Raw genomic sequence first — 18767 nt, forward strand, 5'->3', positions numbered from 1 at the left:
ATAGATAGCTGGGAGAAAACTCAGTAGTTAACATGCTTGCTGTGTAAGTGTGAGGACCTGAGTCCAGATCCCCAGAACCAGGTCAAGTCCAGCACAACAGCATGCATTTGCAATCCCACCACTCCCTCATCAAGATGAGAGGCAGCGATTGGACTCTCTGGAAGCTGGTGGGCCATACATGCAGCAGCAAATGAGAACAAACAACAACATAAAAGGTGAGGACTGACACCTGGGATTATCCTCTGACCTCCATATATGTGTGTGCGAAGGCATGTGTGCACGTGTGTGTGTGTGTGTGTGTGTGTGTGTGTGTGTGTGTACTCCCCAAAGACAGACAAATAGGTAGGTAGGTAGGTAGATAATAGATAGATAGATAGATAGATAGATGATAGGTAGATAGATGATAGGTTAGATAGATGATAGATAAACAGGTAGAAGGACAATCTATCTAGGCCTTGGATAGAAAGTTATTCCAGTTGAATGAGCATAACAACGTGAGGAGGGAGAATTCCTTATAGATAAAGGAGGCTGGCTCTCGTCACAGAAGGCAGATGGGTACCAGGTCACACCAACACTCACTTACATCCTCATTGAGAGGCTGCTGTTTTCATCACAAATGACAGATGAGAAACTGTAGGCTGGAAGGCCTCTGTGAGCTGTCAGTTGGGTGGAGCATCTCTTTGCTACCCTGCCACCCACCTCACCCTCTCTATGTCCACATTTCTTCCTCCTCCTGCTCTCCGCATCTGTCAACTAGCCGTGATTCCACCTTGACCCCCTGTCACAACCATTCCTGCCCCAGCTGAGGTGCCCACCAAACCCTCTGGTTGCCTTTGAACTTGTCTTTCTGCCTTTAGACATCTTTCCTTCCAGCATCCTCTCAGTTGTTGATGGTGTCATTAACCTAGTCAATTTTTCCCCAGGCAGATCTAGCTCTTTAGCAGTCAGATAAAATTGAACTTCTGTAGCATGAAAGGCCTTTGCTCATCTTTGTAAATGCCTTTCATCCTTCCCTGCCTTCAACCTTTGCTGCTGTCAGTGTTCCCAGCAGCGTCCCTCTTGGTGCCCTTGCCTATTGTGATTCTTCAAGAGTCCCACTGCCTCTGTCCCTGTTCCTTCATCTCTGCAGGAACGCCTTTCCTGTCCTCATCACTGTGACTCCTAAGCAGCTTTCAAAGGGCACGTCAAGTACACCTTCACTAACCAGGTCTCTAATTTCCTTGGCTCATAGTACTTGGCACCATAGTTGCATTTGGATATGCTTAGAATGTCACGCCACAGGAGTGGTGGGCATGCTTATAAAACTAGTAATGGTGATGATATTTATAGCTATAGATGTTCCCCAAGCGTTGAGTGTGTAAACTTGACACCATGCTAAATTCTTAGTTTAAATTAATATAAATTATGCCCTTAAGCATTGCAATCTACTTAACAAGATGCTATTATTATACAGGTTGAGAGTCCCTATAAGATTTGGGGCATCTCAGGTATTTGAATACTTATATAGACTTTAGAGGTTAAACATTGCTAATTTAAAACATTGGATATCCAAAATGCTCCACTTGAGTCATCGTGAAGGCACCAAAACTGTGTTGGACCTTGAAGCATTTGGATTTTGATTAAGGGGTTCTTAGTTTGTGCCCAGTCACAGTCGAGAAAACCTATGTCAACAGACGTTAATCAACTTGTGTAGGTGGAATTGCAAACAATGGGCCCAGCCCAGTAAATCTGGCTCTAGGGACTTGATTTCAGTTTCTTTGTTCCTTCTACTAGACTGGGAGACCTATTAAAATACAGAAACAAATGATGCTTGTGTGAGTCCAGCACACAGAGAACAGAAATATCTACAGGGTTAGTTTGTCAGTAAATGTACTCATGAAAGACCAAGTTCTTTTCTGTTTGCTAAAGTGCAGGTGTGGCAATGTGTACAGGTGGGGTCCTAAGGCCGATACAGGAACCTCCTCACGTAGCAAGAATCTTAACAGGTCGTATTAATAAACTCAAACCTGAGGCAGGTATTGGGGTGAATGCTGGAAGATCAGAGAAGCAGAACAAGCCACAGCTTCCTCACCTCGCCAGTTCCTCAGCTGATTCTATTTCCTCAGACTGGAAGCCTCTGAGTCCTCATCCAGAATGGATCTCAGCTGAACTGTTGGTCAAAAGCCTAAAAGCTTAACCAGCCAAATGCTTCTAGTTTCTGGTCTTCACGCTTTATATATCTTGCTCTTTCTGCCGTCACTCCCTGGGATTAAAGGCGTGAGTCACCATGCTTGGCTGTATCCTTGAACAGAGGTATTTCTGACTCTGGAATGCTAGGATTAAAGGCGTGTGCTACCACTGCCTATCATCCATGTTTAATATTGTGGCTGTTTTGTCTCTGGACCCCCCCCCCATAAGTTTATTAGGGTACACAATATTTTGGGGAACACAATACCACCACATCCTCATGGGAATGCCAGTTTTCTAAGTGACACTTACCACAAGCTTCTTCCTTATAGCCTCTAGCTTTTCAGTAGCTGCAGCCAGATCTAAGTTTGTTTGGGCCAATGCCTGGCGTTTTGGCTCCACATCGCAGTAAACCTGAAAATCCACAAGGGGCTCATTCAGAGGCAATGCAGATGCAGAGAACAGAAACCCTCCCATCCCACACTCCACAGGACATCTCCAGGACGGAGAGCAGTGAGCTCTTTGTTTCTTTGCCATTCACTGCCTCAGCCTTCCAGTCTCTCTGCTTCTCCATCACTTGTTTATTCTAGACTTTAGAGAGATAAGTACTTGCATTAAATGTTATATAAGTCAAATACTATCAATACACTAAAATCAGTATGTCCTATATTGATTAACCTCTACTGGAGCTATCTAAGCAGTGGTGAGGTCTCACCCAGTAGGTAGAGAGCTGAGGGTGGAGATATTCTCTGAATGAAAGCACGAACAGCCACTCCACACCTTACTAACCACACACTTCACTTTCTGTTTTGAGCTCCTGACTACATCAAGTATATTGTTTTAATGGGTGGCTGGAGAGCCAGGTGATCAAATGCTGTTTCCTAGTCTATAGAGAAACAGCACAATGCAGCTCTACATCATCTGCCCACCCTGGGAACAACTGAACTCAGCACTCAGGCACTGGACTGTTGAAAGAGGCCATAAAGCTACCATGATCCATCTAAACTCTGTGAAAGTTTCCATGAGGGGATACAAACAGCAATCGAGGCCCACTTCCACAGGCACCACACTATGGAAGATACAACCAGATTTTATGATGATAATTTGGGGAATGACTGTATGATCAGCTTTTACTCTGTAATTTGGAATCTGAATATGACATGCAACTTTCCACAACAAAATGAATCAGCTTTTCAGAGTCCAGGTCACACACAGTTCCTTTTTAGTATCTTGTATTGTGGAGACATGATTGGCAGGTGATAAATATTGGATAAATAAATGACTAAATGAATTTTTACATGTTCCCAAAGTACAAAAGGCAAAATTAATGTCATTTAAACACCAAAAAAGTTATTTTTCATCTCACTGTATCAATAATATAGATGTTAATAAAATGTTTACCTCAACAGTAGGGCTTCATTTAATTCAGTATGAATTCAGACTTGCAGATTTTTCAGGTCAACATAAAATGATTATTTTAATATATGTAAACCAGTTGTCACTTAAAAAAAGTGATTTAAAGTGTTGAAACTAGCTAGCCACCCTTCCCTACAAAAGTGATGTTCTCCAACATAGCATCTTCCTGTTTAGAATTATTTTAATTCTGACATACTATATCTCATTCTTAGGATTATATGCCTTTCTTCCAAAAACTAAGTCATAAATAACTTTACATGCAAGAGATGCCCACTGGGAAGTCAGTGTCATGACTCAGGAGGAAGCCATTATTACTTTCTGAGTGGACATAAGGCCCACTCTACAGGAGGGAACATGTGCTGGGACAGTAAATTTGGGTAAAATCCTATGGCTAGGGAGGTTCCAGGACTAGAGGGAAAGACACTACCACTGTTGTTTTGCTATGGACAGATGGCTAAACTATCTTCTAAATAGTCTTGTTTATGTCCATGAACTAGTACTGCTCAGCCTAGACCGCAGAAACTTCTGCTTATTGGGAAATGGTGATGGCAGAGGTTCATAAATGGCCAAAGTGCTGAGAATAAGTGACTGCCTATAAACAAGACATCTATTTTATCCCTCCGAGGCCTAGGGAACACTAAAGAAGGGATGCAAAGGCTAGAGATGGGAGGGATGCTATGAAACGCTGTCTTCTGATAGGACATGGTCTTGGCCCTCGGGAACTCCCGAGCAGTTGTGGTTTCTGTAGGAGACAGGCACAGGATTGGGCCATTCACCATTCTCCCGTGGATGGAGGGGTGGGTCTTGAGGCTCCACCCCTCCTAGACAAGCTATTGAGAGTTAATGATGGCCAGATGAGGGGTGCCACTTTCTTCAGCAATGAAACAACGGGTTAAGTCGCCCATGCTTTAGTAAATAGTCTCTCCAAACTTGTGTTCATGCAAACAAGCCCCATTTAAACTCAGTGAGTCAATTTTTTTTTTTTTTCTGAAGACATGAAAGAGGGGAACTAGCTGAGAAGGGAAGGAGATCAAGAGGAGTGGGAAGAGAAAAGGGAGGGTGATGGGGGTTGAATAGACCACAATACATTGTGTATGTAGATGCAATGGTCAAAAGAGAGAAACAGCTTCAGGAATGAATCTTCACAGCCTTTGGTGGGCAGCACCTGAAACCATCGGATAAAGACCGATACCTCATAAAATTTAATGATGTTGATGACCCAGGCACAGAGACCAGCTGCTGCAAAAGATTTGGTCCGAATCAGGTTTGGATTAAACTCTGGGTCTTTCAAATACTGTTCATTCACTACTTTTAGACAGTTCTCTGGAATGTGCTCTTTGTCGTAGTTAATTAACGCTTGTAGGAAATCATCAACCTGTAAAGCAAAAGGACTTACTGCAATGAGCCTGCTCTGGCTGCAGAGAAAATTCCAAGATCAAAAGTTAAAATCGGCTTTTAGGACCCGCATTACAAAGGCACAATTGGCAAGCTGCATTTATCCCACTGCTTGGCTTTTTCAGTCTTTACAGTGGAAGTTAGAATTAGCAATGGACACTTTTAAAACCTCTTCTTCCCAGGGTAAAATATTCTGTGCCAGCGCAGGAGGTGCTCACGGTTTGAAGAAAAGAAAGACAGGAAAGAAAAAGCAAAAACATATACCCCAATGCCCCTCCGCTTCACCTTCTTGTACATTAGTAACATTTTTTTCCAGCCTAAGACATCCATGTAATTTTCTCCCTCCTACACTTAGCTGCTTTCATAATTTTGCAAATAATTAGCAACCTTCCACCTGCTGCTGGCATTGACTTAGGTATGCCACGACCCCATGCTAACCTCCAACTTGGCCAGTAAAAGCTAGGTTACAGTCTAAGGAACAGTGGCTGCTGACATTGACCAGCTATGGAGATGGTGTCTTTTGACTTAAAATGACTTAGACATCTTTTGCTGTACAGCACATCTGTAGTAATGAGAATGCTATGGAAGTCACTGAGATTTTCTTTCTTCCACTTTGGCCTATGTTACCTTTCCCATGAAGACTCTAGCTGCTTTCCAACTTCGGTCTTTTGGCACTCTGCCACGGGGGGCCAGAAGGACCATCACAGCAGCAGTTACATTGGTAACAGCATTTGGGGGGTTGGGGAAGGCTTTCAGCTCCGTGAGGTTCACCTGAAACAAAGCAGTAATACAGACACTCAAGATGAGGGGCTCTGGGAGGCACTCAGTGTCCAGGCTGGTGTTCCACCCTCCACTTCATGACATTTTCTTGCAGGCTGGGATATCTAACTTGGGATTGTAGGGTCCTGGTTCTGCCTGGGCTCTTCTCTGATAATTCTGGAAACATCTCGGAAATTTTGTTGCTTCCAAGAAAAGAAAAAATAAAATAAAAGAACAGTCCTGCTGAGCCCCAGTACAGAAGCCAGGAGATTTTGTACATGCATAGGATATATGGATTCTATCCCACTCTGTAATGTACTTGTATTTTAACCAGGCTCTCCCCGTAAATATCATTCTCAAGGTCAGTGTGTCTTAATTCTGTTTTTCTGCTTTAAATGTGTAAGTATAAGACATCACTTCCTTAAACCACAGTGAATCTCCACTGGGCGTGGTCCATGGATGCCGAAATATCTTTCCTATTGCTTAATCCCCTCAGTGCATAACCCTGACTTATTGACAATGGATTTGGTGGATAAATTATAGTAAGAGGGAGGGGAGATACTCTGGGGCAGGAATTGGTACTTATTATAAGTACATGTAGTTTCATAATGTATGATTTAAAAGCAAAACCAAATGCGATTCTGCTCCTTTACTCAAAACCATCTATTTATACAAAGAATAGAATGGGCGTTAAAGCCAGGGCAGAGTGCAATGAGTGTTGTGATCTGTTAACTAGAGTTTTTCATCACTCAGACACACCCCAGTTCTACACTGCAGGTGATACTGGCTTTTTGTTCGATTAATGAGTGTTGGGTTTCAGGGTATCCAAAAATCTAGAAATGAACTCAAACTGGACTAGGAAAATTTCTGGCAGTTAGATAAAAGCAAGCATTCCTTAGAACTTATAAAACAGTTCCCATCTGCCAACAGGAGTCATTTCCCTCGCCTCTGGCAGAAGGGATATATGGCTTACTGAGGTTGCATATCAAAGCCCATGCCAGACTCCGGGCTCCCTCAGTATCACAAGTACTGGTTAAGCATCTCAAAGCCTCCACGATAGCCTGCTGGCTTCTAGCCTCCCCAGGCTTCTCTCCTCTCAGATACCTGTTTTGTTCTTTTTCTAAAGGCTGGTTTTCCCCTACTCCTGCTGCCAGCTCTCTATGCTTTCTCTGTTCTCAATCTCTGGTTGTTCTCTCTCTCAGAGAGCCCTGGTCCTGTTCACTTTATAGGGGACATTCAGTCTATGTCTTTCTCTCCCTGATCTGGGCTCTGACTGTTCTCTCTTGCTCTCATATTTACAATAAAAATCTTAACCAAATCATGGAGTGGTCATGTTGGCAATTTCTTTAGTGCATTCTCTCACACATATAAAGTAAATTTATTTTGAGGAAAAATTTGCAAATTTAGGGAAAGACAGAAAGAAATAAACACTCCATTAGTCAGAGGTAATCAGTTACTTTTCTACTATTTTTACTTTGGTTATTTTATAATTTCTATCAATGTATATGACTGTTCTGTTAAAAAAAATGAGTCATGGGTGTCTCATTGTGTTTTACATACTTTCTGTGAACATTTTCCAATTTGTTCACTGATATTTAACAATACCCTTTTAGGGCAGTAGAATAAGCATGCAATAATCTCTCAAGGCACAATTACATTCTTAACTTTTCAGTTTTATGATAATACTACAAAACTCTTAACAAGGTTCTTGTTTTTGATCAAAATTATTTTCTAAAAAACAAAGGACACAGAAAGGAACTGAGGATTTTCTTGGAAAAGCAGTGAAGTCAAGACATGATTATCTGCAGGATTTAAACATAACCCTGCCCACAGTCTCCCTTATGGTAAACACCTTATGGAAAACACGGATAACTTCTCAGGATGCTCCATGAGATCTTACTCTAGGGCAAAGCTGGGGAAATGGTGGGGATCTTGGGGTCTTTGCTCCACCACTGACACTATGAGGGGTCTTACCAATTTTTTGTATTTGAGAGGAAGTAAAGAACCCATTACTAGTTCTCAAAGTCACACATGATGTGAAAGACTGGAATCCACTCATCAGGCTGCTTCCTAGAAGGTGAAGGTGCTGACTCCCCAGTGCTACCAATATTTAAGGGCTATCCCTGTGGGATGCAGCAGGACAATAAGTACTAACAGGTATTTCGAATGTTACTAATTCTTGCTCTAGAGTATTTTCCCCTTGCTCTCATTATAATTTAACCTCTAATTACATTGTCAATGAGTCAGTGTTCTACACTGAAGTAATTAAGCAGTAGGAAAGACATTTCAGCATCCATGGACCCCTGCCAGTTGAGATTCACTGTGGTTTAAGGAGGAAATGTCTTATACTTACATATTTAAAGCAGAAAAACAGGATTAAGACACACTGACCTAGAGAATGATATGGGTGATATCAGAACTATAAAGATGACTGATAGGAATTCCAGCCATGCCCCCATGGTCACACATGCACCGGCAGGACACTTAGTCATTTCCGCCTGGTCATCGTGATCTATGCACATGGAGTAACCAGGTGGGCCTGCCCATGTGCAGGTGGCCCTTAAAAGCAGGCCCCATGTCCCCCCCCCCCCCCTCCCTTCTCCCACATGTGTCCTTTCAGCAGGCCTGATCACATCTATCCCTTTTTCCTTGTCTTAATAAAACTCTTTAGTGGATTCTGTTGTGTTTGGTGACTTTTCCCGCCACTAAAAACCATCAATGACCTCAAAGGTTTGTTAAATGTTGATATGCTGTGTCCTTTTGTAAGGCTTTGTGGCTACATGAGCCATCCACTCTATCTCATTGTTCAAACTCTTATAACCTTTGACTATTTAAAAAATCCCACCAGTCAGGAAGCTAGTTTACCCTGTTGAGTGTATTGAGTGCAGCTGTAGCAGCCACCAGTGCAGGCTCAGCCTTGAGTAAATCAGCCTCACACTCTCTCTGCTTCTGGGATACTTCGGTCTGAATGGCGGCCACCTAATTAGAGAGGATAATTAGAGAGGAAAAGCCCCTTGACCCCACCCCCATTATTATCTCAGAGCTCTCCAGCACAAAGCATGGACTGACTTGGATGCATTTTTAGGCAACACATTTGTCTATATTTTCAACAGGTGAGTAATTTCCCATCACCACAGTATGGTCAGAGAGCTTTGTAAAGCAAATATGCAATGATAAACTCAAAATCAAACAGGTTTAATACCAAAGTGCCCCCAAAGGGCTTCTAGTCATTTGATTATAAGATGCCACAAATAATTAAACAAAACAAAAAATAGACAAACAAAAAACCAAGAGTAAGCAGTCATCTTTCTGTTTTCTACTTTCCTTTTTAGATTTACTCTAGCCTTATTGTTCCTTCCATTAAGAGGTAATCCAGACTGGACCAGGAAGCTTGTCTACCGAGCATTTTAGAATTCTCTGTCTAATTATTGCTATTGTTAGTTTAGCAGCTCTGGCAGCCACACGCTTTAAAATATAGGCAAGAGCCAGGGAGATGGTTCAGTGCAATGCTTGCTCATAAGCATATGGCCCTGAGTTTGATCCTCACAACCCACACAGAAGAGCCAAACAGGGTGGCATGTGCTTGTAATCCTATCACTGGGGAGGTGGAAACACGATCCCTGTGATTCATAGGCCAGTGAACCAGTGAGCTTGAAGCCAGTGAGAGGTCCTGTTTCAAAATCAAGACAGTGACTTCTAAGATATGACATATGAGGATGGCTTCTGGCCTCCAATACATGTGCATGTTCACACTAGCACACATTCATCTGTATACATATAAACACATGTACACACACACACACATACACACACACACAAGTGTGAAGTTCTTTTGTTTAAAACAGAAAATCCATTGTTCTGTGGTCATGGGTTGCATGCTTCCCCAGACAGAATTTATATCTACATCATCTCTGTCTCTGTCTCTCTCTGTCTCTGTCTCTGTCTCTGTCTCTCTCTGCCTCTCTGTCTCTCTCTCTCTCTCCATATATATTAACTAGTGGCTTCTCCAAATAAGAAGCCACTGATACACCCAAGTGTTTCACAGCTAACTCAACATCCCAACACCCACTGTCCTGTTGTCTGTCCTCTTGACAGAGCTCTGCAGCAGCCTCCCTATATACATAAGCCACTCCACCTCCTTATGGGAAGCCGTTCTGGTAACCGGAACTAACCCAGTATGCAAGGCTGGAGTTCTATCTCCCCCTTCGAAGAATGCTACAAAATTTTAATGCCAAGTAAGAGTGAATTTTTATCCCCAGCAGGTTTGCATTTCAAGCTGTGGCACTGGGCACCAGGATCAAGTCCTGGCAGAATAGTTCTTGGGGTGAGGGAGATTGTGAAATATAAAGTTGGAACAAAAGTACATTTCTTCAGAGTGTTTGGAATGAACAGGTTCAACCACACCATCAAATTAAACACGGCTCACAACAAATTATGTTGTCTGCTGCGGCTTTATTAGTAGTAATTAGCCTTCTCCTGATTAACCATTATTTTGCTGTGTACTGTACCTTTTATGAACATAATTGGTTCAGGGTAGATACGCGATCTCCTGCTAACACACACAGCCGCTGCTGACATAAATAAGAAAACTCTGCATGCTTACTAAGAAGTCCTCCAAAACCACATCCCCAGAACAGGCCCCAAAGTGGACCATGGAGAGTCTAAACACACACTGCCAGTGTGTTAGGGGATACTATCACAGATAAGAATGTATATGAGGGGGTATCTCTGGCCCATTTGTCTCACAATACTGAAAAGTTTATTAATCTTAGTGACTCAGTAAGCTGCAGCATGCCACTTCCTCTGCTGAATGGTTGCAAGGTTCAACCTGGAGAAGGGCAATGACCTGCATGTATTACCTCACATACCTGTTTTCCCTCTACCATGGTGCTGAGGCAGGGGATTGGAGAAAGCCCCATCCTCAGGTATAGCAGAAACCTTCTATCACTTACTAGTCAACCACCCCTTGAAAATTTCATAGCATTTTGTGTTGATTACAGATTCTCTAGAACTTCATGTTAAAAGCTGAGGCTGGCAGAGCATTTGCCTAACATCCTTGAAAGTCTGACTTTGATCCTCATAAACCAAGCATGATGTCTCTTAAGTATAAACAAGAGGATCAGGAGTTCAAGGTCATCCTCAGCTATGTAGGGAGTTCAAGGTCAGCCTAGGAATTCATGAGACTCTGTCCAAAGGGGAGAATAGCTGAAGTGAACCCATCCAGATTTCCTTAGTCAACACCTTCACCCTCATATCTCAGCATGTGGTTACATTTGAAGACAGGACTTGCACAGAGGAAATGTAAAAAAGAGTTCTTTAAAGATAGGCTCCAATCCAGTCTTTCTGGTATCCCTAGAGAAGGAAGGCATTTCAACATATCAAAGTCCACCAGGCATCAGAGTTCACCTAGGAAAGGCCCAGCAAGGAGCCATTGACAAGCCAAGGAGAGTCCTCAGGAGAACCAAGCCAGCCATACCTGGATCCAGAACTTGAAAAAATAAACCTGCTGCTTCAGCCTCTCAGTCTAGCCCAGCAACCCAACACACTGCTTTCCCATTGCAACGTAAGTGATGTGAAGACTCAAATATTTCTAAGATCCTAGAACAGTGCCCAGCCCCCTGCAACCAAAACAATGAAATAAACTCCAACACACACACACACACACACACACACACACACACACACACACACACACACATACTACAACTACTTTCAAAATGAAAATATAAGCATTTTTTAAACTTCTTGGTACATATTGGATATAAAAATAGTATATTTCTTTTTCTATGCCTAATAAACCTCAAAAATAGCCTATCAGTTATGTTCTAATTGACAAAAATATTTTTTTCTTCGTCTATACTGGTAATTTTACCTTAGGAATTTACATGCAAAAAATATGGGGGAGGATTTCTCAAATTTCTGTTATATATCAAGATGTATCTATGGTAGTGGGTTAATAACTACTAGTAATTATAATTACTAGAACATCACACAACTGTGTAATACCCTAAACAGGTCCCTTGGGTCTAATAATCCCACCACTTACGAAACCTGGTTGCTTAATTTCATAATATACTTTAGAAGGCATTTGGCACTTATCTGAAACCCAATGGGAACATCTATTACCAAAATTAGGAATTATATACCTATTGGCTGAGTCAAAAGAATCTATCACTTGCTTTAAGAATGCTGAGTCACAGTTTTTAATTGTCTAAAGTTTTTTCAATGTACTTTTCAACTCTCAGGGTACTCAAGAAAAAGTATGCTAGACGCACATCAGAAAAGTAAGGGAAAGTATGTGATTGTCCAAGAATGGCAGGCATCACCCCCAAAGCCTTAGGTTTTCTGGTGTGCTGACATGCAAGACGGTAGCATAAAGGGCACTGGTTCATGGTGATGAGAGTACAAGCAATTTCCAGCTTTTACTTAAATAGCCCTAATTATAATATTTTGCCCCAAATAATAAAGTATTTATTAATTTTAATGTGAATATTTGTTAACTATCTATGTTTCCTCTCCTGTATCTTTTGGGGAAAAACATATACAGGAAATACATTCCATTTATGCTGAATGAAGATTGTGGAAGTTTTATTTATTTGGGGGATGCTAGGAACTCAAATTCAAAGAAAGCAGCAACCACACAACCCAAAAGGCTATTGTTTCCAACAGCAAACCATTACACTGAACGCCAGGGCCGGGGTCCATTCAGAAAGAACACATTTAGCTTAGGACTTCATAATGAACGCTAGTTGTATTATTAAAATGCAAAACTTGAAAACCATCTCGCAAAGTGATGGAATGGGCTTTGTTAACAATTGAGTTGTTCAATTTGCCTAAAAACCGGAAACCTTTAGAAACCTCCGAGGTGACTCCCTGACCTTTACTGTATTACAAATAGGCCTGATGTGCAAGATCCACATCCATTATATGCTTGAATGAGCTCAGTATTTATTGTTCTTTCATATCATTAAAGAGCTAAAAGGTTGAGAAAATGCATAATGTAAAGAAAGGTCAAGTGGTAATCATGGTGTGAAATGCTGTTACATGTGTAACTATAATAATTCCTTAGACTTTATGCTCCCTGGAGAGGAAGTTGTTCAAAATTGTTCACCTACAAAGGTTTATTTTGTGCTAAATATAGCTCAGCACTCTAAATGGTGGAATGAGTCTGACCTTTCGCTCCTCTGCATCGGCGATGGCCTTTTCCCGGCTCACTTTCTCCGTCTGAAGTCTGATCTTTGTGATCAGAGTTTCGGCGTCATGATTTCTGAGCTGGAGCTCGGCTTCTTGAGAGGCCAGCCTGGCTTTCATATTCCCCACCTGAAGGAAAAGTTGTCATTTTGGAGCCACTTCTAATGAGAACACAGCTGTCTGCAGCATGAATTTGGGGGGCCCTAGCAGCTCCTGGCATGCATCTGTTTCTACCCTGATTTTACTTCTACTTTCATTTGCCAAAATGTAGCTCTGTTTATTTTTCCACATGACGAAAGCAGAATGCTGCTTTTCAGGACACAGGATTACTGTGTGTCAGCAAGAGTTTATCTTGGCTACTAAACCTGTATACTCAGGGAAATACTAACAAAGGTATCTATCAGAGCGCTTGACACTTCAGGACTCCAGACTCAAGATCACAAAGGCCATGGGACAATGAGCTTAGTGACTGCTGGGATATTCTCCTGTACTCTCAAAGGGAAGCTGCTGTAAGTTTGAATAACTTAAAGCCAAGAGCTGTCTTTGATTACAGAGTATCTGGCTGCTCACTGCACTGTGGCTGGTCTTACCTCTTACCCAACACAGAATAAGACTTTCTTCATTTTATTCACCTTCTGTGGTATCAGTGCAGAGCAACACAGACCATCTAATACAGAACCTAGTACTAAGGCGGGGGTGGAGGGGAGACTGTGTGTGCTCTTTGGGTACCAAAACAACATGAGTTACAGAAACCCAGTGAGTAATATACATTTTCTTCTTTGGCTTACACTGAACAGCCCCACTTAGCTCTTGTGGAACAACATTTCTGTGACATCACCAAATATGTCAGTTGAAATGGGTGATTCTGCCCATTTTTCAGCCGAGATTGTCCTGGGTTCAGCAGGTACCATTTGGTTCCTAAGTTGGAGGATTGTATAAAATAAAGCAGACGTAAAGTAGATAATGACTTTAAAAGACTCTGACCCCAGCCTCAAAAGCATATGAAACGGTAATAACTGTTCTTTATTCTTCTTCCCCTGAGTATAAGCATAATCACTACCTCTTAAGCTCATAGACAGAAGGATCAGTCATAACCATTTATTTTGACTCAACTAATAAGGACACTTTGGTGGCTTTGTCTGCAGAGCACATCCCACTGCACTGTATCCAGGTAAGCTTGGGATCCCCATCCAACCACAGTCATCTATCTACATTCTACCCAAGTAGCATGACCATGGTATACACCATTGCATTTTAAACTAGGACTGATTATTTTGGCTTTTTTGTGTGTCCACATTGGCTTCTCTGTTCTTTTAGCCATTGAAATTAGTCTTCTGTGGGACCACAGTCCAAAGCATCATCTAAGGGAATGGGATTGGGGGTTGGGGGTGGTAATAAAATTTCAAATCCTACCCCAGCTTCTAAGGAAGCAGCTGACCTTAAAACATACCTGCCGATTGTGCTTCAGGTAGGCTAATCCAGATAAAAAGGTACTTTGTCTCAAATACAATTTGGTCTTGTACTCCAATATTCTTCAACTCTCCACATGTGGAAACCATGCATCCCTTATGTAATAAATTGGTTTTCATAAAACTTGCCAAATAACTATTAAATATTTCAACCACTCTTCTGATATTGGAAGCATTCCATGTACAAACACCTAATAAAAAAGGATTTGGCTACATTCCTTAACCCAAGGCTTCATGTATCTTCATAAAGCTCCTTCCTATTCTAGCTTTTGGCTGAGGGGAACAGGTAAGACTCCAGGCAGTCCTGTATTTGGCAGAGATAGTGGACTGGCTTCTCCTCCTCCCTCTTCTTCCCCATCCTCAACTGGTCAACACCTAGATGGGGTAATTAAGAAGCCAAGGGTTCTCTCCCTCTCTCTAGTGTCTCTCTAGTGTCATCACCACTTCTAGGAATATCCAAGATGCTATGTGTTATCTGCCTCTAGCTCTGGTCCTTGGGAAGATAATTCTAAGTGTGGTAGACACATTATTTTTCTTTGCCAAAGGCAAGGAAAGTGACAGCTCAATTTGGGTGACAACACTATTATTTCCTGGGGCAAAGTCAATAGGTTCAGTGTTGGACATCATTCAAAGGAACCTAAGTGCTTTAGCTCACAGCTTCTCTCTCACCTTCTTAATCAACAGGACTCCTAGGAAACCTTTACTGTAGAAAGAGGTCTTGATTTAGGGGAGGAGAAGCAGGTGGGAAAAGATTAAGAGAAGAGAGTAGGATAAGCTGACGGTGTGTAAGATGATGTATATAACAGGAGAGTAAAGGAAGGGAAAGGAGCAGGCACACAGTATGGACACACTTCAGGGGCCTTTCTGAAAACTCTTTCCCTCCAGTCTCTCTTTCCCAGTCACAGCCAACTACTCACTGACTCCAGCATTTCACCAAACCTGAGTTCTTGACATGTGAAACTACGTGGGAAAGACTGAGTAAGGTATTGGAAGATCACAGCCAGAGAGCCCCTCAGAGAGAACAGGCACTAATGTATGTTCTCAACCAAGCCTTGTCTAATTTTTAGCCTTGGCACAGATAGGCCACCCAGCCCTCTTAGGGACAACTGTCACTACAAAACACTGTCTTTCAGGAAACACCTGGGAGGGTCTGGTGATGGATCTTTTGATAGTCACCAGCAATGTTCAGATTTCAGTGTAGCTTAGGCCCAGTTAGCATAGAGAACGGCCAGGCTGCTTACTGATGTCCCACACTCTTATCCTAATCCTTCTCACCTGGCCCACTGAGGCTGTGTGGCACCAAGGACAACATACAACATTAGAATGGCACAGACAAGCTTTGGGTCTCAGCCTCTAACACTTTCCATCTTAAATTCTTTGAACCTCCTCCCTGACACTGCAGTGTGATATCTGTCTCATTTGATTTTTGATTTCCCTGTGCTAATTCTTGGTTTACTCTTTAAGTTGGGATACTGTGCTCTGATGTAGAAGGAGCCTGATGACACAGACTAGGATGTCTGTGAGAGCTGGTGACTAACATAGGGACATAGACCTGGAGGTCAGGAAGAGGTACAGAACCTGGTGCCACTCCCCAGTCATCAGTCAGGGCATGACATCCTCACAGGGGCTCAGTGTTTAAGACAACAAAGAATTCTACTTCCATCCTGACAAAATGGCAAAATCCCCGACTACAAGCCAGAGCCCAAGAAGTCAGGGACCAGACAGGAAATGGGAAAGTGTTTCCCTTTAAATCCACACTGTTCTAAACAGCTTCAGGCTGAGAAAAGAAGGTGTGTCCTCAAACCAGCTGAGTAAAAAGTAACTGGTTAATCTCTTCCTTACTCAGAAAAGCAAGTGTGTCCTCTGTCTTCAAACTATACAAGGCAAAACTAGACATCCTAGATAACTAGGTGAACACTGCTTCAAGAGGATTAGTGATCATGCTGGTTTAGTAAAGTAGTGGTTATGAATTCTCCTCCAATAACCATGACTTCACCAGCACTGAACAGTAAGCTGGGTTTCCAGTACCAGGCATGGTTTCACTATTGCTATGTGGTTCTTAAGTCATGTTAGAGAACTGTTTGTTATTGCCAAGATATGTGTGCCACTATTGTATCCTTGGGGTTACTGTGCCATGCTGGTTGTTAATGTGGTTCATAGGCATCATAGCTAGGGAGGACTGCTGGTTCCTCCCTTTCTTTGTAACTTTGCATGGCACCTTCTGGTACCATGAAAGCTACTACTCAGGAAGGAGACATTCAGGTTGGCTCTGGGCTCTGTTTCTGAAGTGCATAGTGTCTTCAGCAATAGAGATTTGCCTTCCATCTCTAGGGACAACAATCTATAAACATATGTCCTATACCCACTGGTGAGTGTGGTCTCCACTCCTCATAAGGAAATTTCTCTTTGCTATAGACAGAGACTATAAGAAAACCACAACCAATCAAAAGCAGAGTGTGGAGCCCAGTTCCAAATGTATCCACATCTACAAAAGACTTCCACACCTAAGGCTCAGGGAACATTGTGGAAGAGGGGGCAGAAAGATTGTAAAAGCTAGAGGATCAGGGAGTTTGCTGTGAGATTGTATCTCCTGGTAACATCAGTAGCTATACTTACAACTGTCCAAACATGAGCTGAAGAAGACCATCAATAGACATGCCAAAGTGGATGGGGGAAGCCTCATTCCTACACAAAGAACTACAAGCAACCAGGGAAATCAGGGAGGAAGTGTCCTTCCCCAGAGAAGAGCCCACCAATAGTATTGTCCAGTATCAACAATTAGCCCTGAAAACATACATATAACTAACATTATATAGACTGAGCAGGTTGTATTTAGAAATATATATGTACATACATACATGCATGCAATAATTAGTGAAAAAAGAGGCCATGGATTTGAAGGAGAATGGGGAAGGGTTTGGAGAGAGGAAAGGCAAAGAGGAAATGTAATTATATGATAATCTTAAAAAAAACTGCCAAGAAAGAAAAAAAAGAGAGAGGAATCCTTGTTTTCTGTGAGTGAACAGAGGCTCCCTCTGAAAGAGGTGCTCTGTCCCTCTGGTCACACCTGTGAGGCTGTGGTTTGTAGTTTTTGGATGCCATTCCCCAGGTGTTCCTTCCTCTGGCGGACTTCTTCTCGTTTTTTCTTCAGCAGGCTCTTAAATAGTGATATCTGCTCCAAGAAACTCTTTGGGGTAGTGTAGCTGTATCTTCTCTCATTCTGGTAATACCAGGCACTCATTTCCCTCACACTGGTGTGAACATGAGCCATGAAAAGGCCAATAGAATCTTTGTGTTGTGGCTGAAACACAGATATTACATTTCTCATGAAATCCTTTCAAGCTTAAAATATAATTTAGAAAATAGAAGAAGAAAAAAAAACACCAAAAATTATACAGTATTTTCTTTCTAAAAGCCAGGACCAATTACCTAGTAGAAGCTAGGGAAATTTACTTAATCTTCATGAGAGACCCACAGGGCTGGAGGGTTGCTGTAGGGCACGTAGCCTCCTCACACAACCAAACCCAGAAGTCAAACAGAATGGACAAAAGCCCAGATCTTCACAACTTGATCTATCAAGTATATGGGGGAAAATGGAAAATGCAAGACAATATTCCAAAGGATACTTTTTTTGGGAGATGTTCCTAAAGTTCAGCAAATCTCTATTGCTGAACTTTAGACCAAAAGAATCAATATAAAGCCAGGGGGACAAAAAAGCTGAATCAGAGAAACAGAGTTTTATAAGAATCCATGTCAAACAAAATGGATGGGTAAGATACCCAAACCACTCATTCTGAGGGGAAAATTTGATGGTCATTTCTATTCTTATTTGGAGAAGTGAACATCAATAAAACACAAAACACAAAGCAGAAAACTTCTCCCCTGCAGAGTCCCTGCCTGTCCCTTCTGTGTGTCCTCTGTGACTTCTGGAATAGTTAACTTTTTAATTTGTACAGCCACATCTCCCTCATTCTAATGATTATTTATTGCATTCTGTACAAGATGAACCAGGTTCAATTAATCAAGGGAAGCCTAAAAAATCAATTAATATGAATTAAATGAGCTACACCAACTCTTTGCAAAGTCACACATAATTTACCAAACTGTTGTCAATAACGCTCAGGCAGCTTCAGGAAAATTGCACACAAGTGGCCGATGATGCAGTTAAATGTTTCAAACCCGGACCATCAATATTGCAACCAGAGTTGTGAACAGTACTACAAAGCGGCTCCTCTGCAGTGTCCTTAAACACAGAGATTCCTAACATCACAACAAACCCCAAAGGGATGTGAAATCTTCATGGAAGTGCACCACTGGGTAGATTGAAAATCTGTCTTCAGAGTAATTGAAAGAACGTATGTTTAAAGCAAA

The 18767-nt window shown here is 42.0% G+C and overlaps 1 protein-coding gene across 1 annotated transcript in view; it reads right to left on the reverse strand.

Annotated features, from left to right (window-relative positions):
• Dnah11 (dynein axonemal heavy chain 11) overlaps positions 1-18767 on the reverse strand; it is a 316498-nt gene that overhangs the window by 89976 nt on the left and 207755 nt on the right. Inside the window, exons 56-61 of the mRNA XM_036205362.1 lie at positions 17464-17697; positions 12910-13056; positions 8602-8715; positions 5605-5748; positions 4775-4957; positions 2479-2580 (exon numbers count right to left, since the gene is read on the reverse strand). Of these exons, the coding sequence (XP_036061255.1) occupies positions 2479-2580; positions 4775-4957; positions 5605-5748; positions 8602-8715; positions 12910-13056; positions 17464-17697 (924 nt within the window). The remainder of the gene's footprint in view (positions 1-2478; positions 2581-4774; positions 4958-5604; positions 5749-8601; positions 8716-12909; positions 13057-17463; positions 17698-18767) is intronic.

The sequence above is a fragment of the Onychomys torridus genome, chromosome 14 (assembly GCF_903995425.1).
Source record: "Onychomys torridus chromosome 14, mOncTor1.1, whole genome shotgun sequence".
NCBI lineage: Eukaryota > Metazoa > Chordata > Mammalia > Rodentia > Cricetidae > Onychomys > Onychomys torridus.